General features: G+C 40.2%; 1 protein-coding gene across 1 annotated transcript in view; it reads left to right on the forward strand.

Annotated features, from left to right (window-relative positions):
* Window positions 1–6469, forward strand: part of LOC310789142 (protein NLRC3-like) — a gene marked incomplete at its 5' end in the record, with an annotated part of 45018 nt that overhangs the window by 30785 nt on the left and 7764 nt on the right. Inside the window, one exon of the mRNA XM_083650735.1 lies at window positions 2965–3138. Coding sequence (XP_083506861.1) covers window positions 2965–3138 — 174 coding nt within the window. The remainder of the gene's footprint in view (window positions 1–2964; window positions 3139–6469) is intronic.

The raw sequence follows: 6469 nt of genomic DNA on the forward strand, positions 1-6469 counted from the left end.
TTGCACTGAATTTGGTGAGTAACTATTTAAGTAATAGGAATCAATTTGTGAAGTTGGGTGAGTCTGTGTCTCCATGTTTGGACATTGTATGTGGTGTGCCACAGGGCTCAGTATTAGGTCCGAAGCTATTTATTCTCTACATAAATGACATGTGCAAGGTTTCAAAATTGAAATTAATTTTATTTGCTGACGACACTAACATTTTTTGTGCTGGTAGTAACTTACATGAATTGCAGGATATGGTATCTAATGAGATGTGTAAATTAAAAAGATGGTTCGACAAAAACAAATTATCACTAAACCTGAGCAAAACCAAAGTTATGCTTTTTAGTAACTGTAAAACAAATATTGACTTAAATATTCATATTGATGGTGTAAGGATAGAAAGAGTTAATGAGAATAAATTTCTTGGTGTAATTATTGATGAAAAAATCAACTGGAAAACTCACATAAAAAATACACTTAACAAACTGTCACGAAGCATCTCAATACTCAGTAAAGCAAAGCATGTTCTGGATCATAACTCACTACGCATACTATACTGTTCCCTAGTTCTGCCATATTTAAATTACTGCTCGGAGGTTTGGGGCAATACCTATAAATGTTCTTTAAATGCAATAACCATTCTACAAAAAAGAGCCATAAGAATTATCAATAATGCTGGATATAGGGATCATACAAACTCACTATTCATAAAGTCGAAAATAATCAAATTTTTAGATATTGTGGAGTATAAAACAGCTCAACTAATGTATAAATCAAGAAATAATCAAGTACCAGCTAACATCCAAAAACTTTTTTTTGAGAGAGACGGGGGATATAATTTGAGGGGGAAGACCAATCTAAAAACACTGAGGGCACGAACAACAATGAAATCCTTTTGTATTTCAATCCGTGGGGTGAAGCTCTGGAACAGTATGGATGCTGAGCTCAAACAATGTTTAAGCGTGAACCATTTCAAAAACAAATATAAGGAACATTTATTTAAAAGGTACAAGTTATGTATATGAAGTGATTAATAGCATGGTATGATTATTTATATTGTATATATATTATAATATGCACTATTAGTTAACTGTATTGTATATAATATTACTCTGTAAATACGCAAATTGGTATACATATTATTAATGGTATATTATATATATATATATATTATATATATAATATATATATATATTATATGTTATGTTGTATATATGTTATAATATGCACTATTAGTTAATTGTATTGTATATAATATTACTCTGCAAATACGCAAATTGGTATACATATTATTAATGGTATATTATATTTAACATATTATTAATAATTAATAATTTATACACTAGAACTATAAATTATATTTATTATATATTATTATATTATATTTATTATTCCTCTCATTTGTATATATATATATATATATTTGTATATATGTGTGTATGAACATATATGGTTTATTGAGAATATAAATAGTATAAAAGTGGAAGTCAACTGATTAAGAATGTGAACTGTGGACTGGGGGTAGGACTAAATAAGTACAGTGTACTTCATCCTACTCCTTTTCGGACCTAGTTGCTGTCACGTATTCTGATTATTATTGTTTATTTTTTTATTTAATTTTTTCGTTTTCTTTTCTTCTTTTTTTTTCACTTATAAATATATATATTTTGTAACATTGATACCACTTGTGTATATTACTATTTCTTTTTTGAAAGTCCGAAATAAAGCTTTCATTCATTCATTCATTCATTCATTCATTCATTCAATACTAGGCATGTTCAAAACTGCCTGTACCTACCCTCTTGTGTGTACTAAGTACTATCTCACTGGTTTAAACTGCCTGTACCTAGCCTCTTGTGTGTACTAAGTACTATCTCACTGGTTTAAACTGCCTGTACCTAGCCTCTTGTGTGTACTAAGTACTATCTCACTGGTTTAAATAAGCAATTTGATACTTTCCGTTTTTGCTGAGCAGGCATTTATGTTAAAAAAATAATAACCGCCTGGCTCAATTATGCCCAAATGGAATTAACCGCCTGACTCCAATTGCCGCCGGGTCTTCCTTTTACCGCCGGGTCCAAATTGATTTAGCATAATAAGCGCCCGGGCTCTTATTGGCAGAATTACGGTATATATATATATGTGTGTGTGTGTGTGTGTGTGTGTGTGTGTGTGTGTGTGTGTGTGTGTGTGTGTGTGTGTGTGTGTGTGTGTGTGTGTGTGTGTGTGTGTGTGTGAATAGCTATGTATGTCTGATTATGTATATATTGAATAGTAGTAGATTGTGAATTCGAGAGGAAATGAACTTAGACAATGAATGAAAAATAGTAAATTATACTATTGGATTATTAACCGATCAGGAGCTTGTATGTTGTATTTTTAGTTGTTGTCTGTTTTTGTAGGCTAGGTGTGATATGTGTATGTTGTGTGTTATGATGTAAGTTGTATGCTGCACTGTCACTATGTATAGTCTGTTTTGTGGACCCCAGGAAGAATAGCTGCAGCATTGCTGTAGCTAATGGGGATCTAAATAAAACTTGGAACTTGAAACTTGTTGTGTCATGTATATTGTTCTGTTGGACCCCAGGAAGACTAGTTGCCACTCAGGCATCAGCTAATGGCACAACTAGTCACCCAGATGAAGGCCTCTGGGCCGCAACGTGTTGGTGCATTTTTAGCTTTTGCTCATATGTATTAGCCATTTAATAAATAATTTTGTCATCATCTACACCACCCCTTACCAAAGAGCACCTTGATGGTTTCTACTCAGCCAAAAAGACACACTCAACTATTTTTACAGTTGTGCACTAACAAACCTACCTGTGTGTGTGTGTGTGTGTGTGTGTGTGTGTGTGTGTGTGTGTGTGTGTGTGTGTGTGTGTGTGTGTGTGTGTGTGTGTGTGTGTGTGTGTGTGTGTGTGTGTGTGTGTGTGTGTGTGTGTGTGTGTGTGTGTTGTGTGTGTGTGTGTGTGTGTGTAGCCTGTCAGGCTGTCTGCTCACAGAGGAAGGCTGTGCTTCTCTGGCCTCAGCTCTGAGCTCCAACCCCTCCCATCTGAGAGAGCTGGACCTGAGCTACAATCATCCAGGAGCCTCAGGAGAGAAGCTGCTCTCTGCTAGGCTGGAGGATGCACACTGCAGACTGGACTCTCTCAGGTATGGAGAGGCAATGCCTGATAGAAGGCTGAGTCACACACATTTTCTCTGTCACTCTGAGAAGATGAGAAACACTGCAAGTTCAGCTTTCTTCATTCTTGATGTATAACGCTCTACGCTCACTTAAACTGTTGATTTGTAACTCTAAAAAAGGCCATTCACTCCACATTCTTTGTTTTACCGTTTACAAAGGGATAAGGAGGACACAAGAGGAGGCAAGCCTAGTTAAGCTGGAGCCAAACTGCTGTCCACTGTTGTGCAAGTTCACATACAAGATCAGTTCACACAGCTTAAACTGAAATAGTTAAAGTTCATAGTTCACAATTTTGAAATGTGAACTAAAAGGCAGATTAAATCTGTATGGGGAAAGTGATAAGCAGCACTTGCCCCTCCCTCATTATTACCAGCAATGAGGTGCCCTTGAGCAAGGCCCTTAACGCCAACCGCTCCAGTGGAGCTGCTCAGTGGTACTGCTCAGCTTCCAGGTGTGAATGTGTGAATGTGTGTGTGAGTGTGAGCATGGCACTCCTGAACAAGCACAAACCTTTTAGATCACAGCACCTTTTTTCCTCCGACCCCCCACGACCCCCAAAGACCACCCATATGCCCCTATAGCACACATGGGCAAAATGCGGCCCCTAGACCATCTCAATCCGGCCCTCAACATCCTCAAAATTATGTTATGTTTATGTTAATAATTATCTTAATGAATCTCATCTTCTACAGCCATTGGATTTGTATCACAGTATATAGTATATTATATCAGGGGATTAACAGGAGAAATAATGAATCACAGAGGGAGAGAGGGTTAAAAATAGGGAGACTCCCGCGAAAATCAGGAGTGTTGGCAGGTATGATGTCTAATGTGTGGCTCATCGCTTACTTGATGTAAGTCAGTATGGCCCTCTGGAAAAAACATTTGCCCACCCCTGCCCTATAGTCACTAACCCTATGGCCCTTTTTCCCTCGCCCACCTCTGCGCCCCCCCCCCCCCCTCCCAACCCCCCATATTCCCTTAGCCACTACTCCTACCCTCTCCTGGAATCCTTGGCCTCTTTTCCCCCCACACCCCACCCCCCCACACACACACCCACCACTTGCCAACCCCCATCCCAAACACCACCCATATCCCCCCAGCCTCTAATCCTACCCACCCCTCGAATCCCGGCTTTCTAGGAACTTCCACTCTCTATGGCCAACACCCCTGCATGCATGTTTCAACAATGAGGAGTCAGTACCCACTTTTACACAGAGATCCCGAAATATTGCCGTTAAGAAGGGTCGCAAATAAGCTACCTTTACTATTTTACACAGAAAGCGATTTCTAAGTGTTTTTACACAGCAAGACGCCGTTCCGTATTGAAAGGAGGCGTCACCGTTCTGTCGTAGCCATGGAGATGTGAACAGCTGTACCTACCTACTGCTGATGCCAAGCAACAGAAAAATACAGTATGACTAATTATTAACATTGAGGATGGTTTTGAGGAGAGACTGACAGAACAGAGGAAATATCCTCACCTGTCGCCCACTGGGATTTATGCACGCACGCACGCACGCACGCGCGCACGCGCGCACACACACACACACACACACACACACACACACACACACACACACACACACACAGACATACACACACACACACACACACACAGACACACACACACAAACACACACACACACACACACACACACACACACACACACAAATGCTCTCTCTGTCACACACACACATGCACACACACACACACACACACACACACACACACACACACACACACACACACACACACAAATGCTCTCTCTCTCACACACACACATGCACACACACACATAGGTTTTGTGAAGAAAACATTGAGAGGTCTTCTGACAAGTCGTTATGTGCTTATGTCCGTTCATTTAATTAATGTCAACATTGTCGCATAAATAATATAACCTACTAGATACTATAGCCTACTATTAATCTAAAACAGGGGTTCCCAAACTGCAGAATGCCACGGCCCCCTTTGAAATCTGAAAATCTGCACTACTACACACGGTAGCTGGGACCGATACCACGCCACCCCCCCCCCCCTCCCCACACACACACACACACACACACACACACACACACACACAGACACCCCCCACCACACCCACAGACAGACAGACTCAGCATAGCCCCACGTACTGGCAAACGCATAAAGAGGCTTATTTCGAGAACCGATCGACTTCAAACTTGGGGAGTGCACTGCTGGGAACCCGACAGAGTGCAGTGCCGCATTTTGTGCAATTTAGACATGCACATATCAATACCGATACCGATACCTTACACACACAGCAGGAGTCCCAGTAAACTAGATTATCAGGCCGCATACCGGCCTGATAATCTAGTTACTTTAAATTGTCTTTACATTGTGTCTAGTCACAGATCTAGCTAACTACTAGGGCTGTGGCGATTCACTTATCTCCCGATTCGATACTATCACGATACTTGGGTGCCGATTCGATATATATTGCGATTCTTAAGTATTGCGATTCTACGATTATTGCGATTCGATATTACGATTTATTGCGATTTTTGTTTCCTTTTTTCTTTTCTTTTTTCAGTTTGTTTGCTTTTTTACACTAGATTAGAACATGGGAAAAGTTGAATCATACACTAGAGACTGTATATTATATCATGAGTAGGGCTGGGCGATATAGTTAAAAACAGGGGCGGACTGGGATCATAATTCAGGCCGGGCATTAGATACCAAGCAGGCCAGGCTGATATGGGCCAACGCGCGTGAAATTTGTCCGTTTGAAGCCCAATTTGGGCCAAGTCCAATTTTACAATGAGATGCACCCCTGAAGTGTAATTATTACTTCAGACTAACTAATAAAGTAATCAAACCACTAGTAAACCAGTAGGCGGCGCCTGGCCTGCTGTTCAGTGAGTGGCCTGACTGCAGGCACCCTTTTTGCGATTATCGATTCTGGAATAAAAGATCGATTCAAAAAATCGTGACATTAAAAGTCGCGATACTTAAGTGAATCGATTTTTTCCCCCACCCCTACTAACTACCTATCACAACAGATAAACATATGCGTATTATATACTATACACTACATACTATACACAGATCTAGCTAACTATCACAACAGATAAACATATGCATATTGTATACTATACACTACATACTATACACAGATCTAGCTACCTATCACAACAGATAAACATCGTCCACTTATACCAATATCATTTTATTTGCCGATAGTCCGGTGGCAGTCAACAGGGCGGTAGTCTCGCTGGCCAGCCTCCCCTCCCTTCCGTGAGAGGAGTCTGGCTGCATGGAAACAGGCTGCTGGC

The sequence above is a fragment of the Poromitra crassiceps genome (assembly GCF_964638095.1).
Source record: "Poromitra crassiceps genome assembly, chromosome: 14".
Classification (NCBI taxonomy): Eukaryota; Metazoa; Chordata; class Actinopteri; order Beryciformes; family Melamphaidae; genus Poromitra; species Poromitra crassiceps.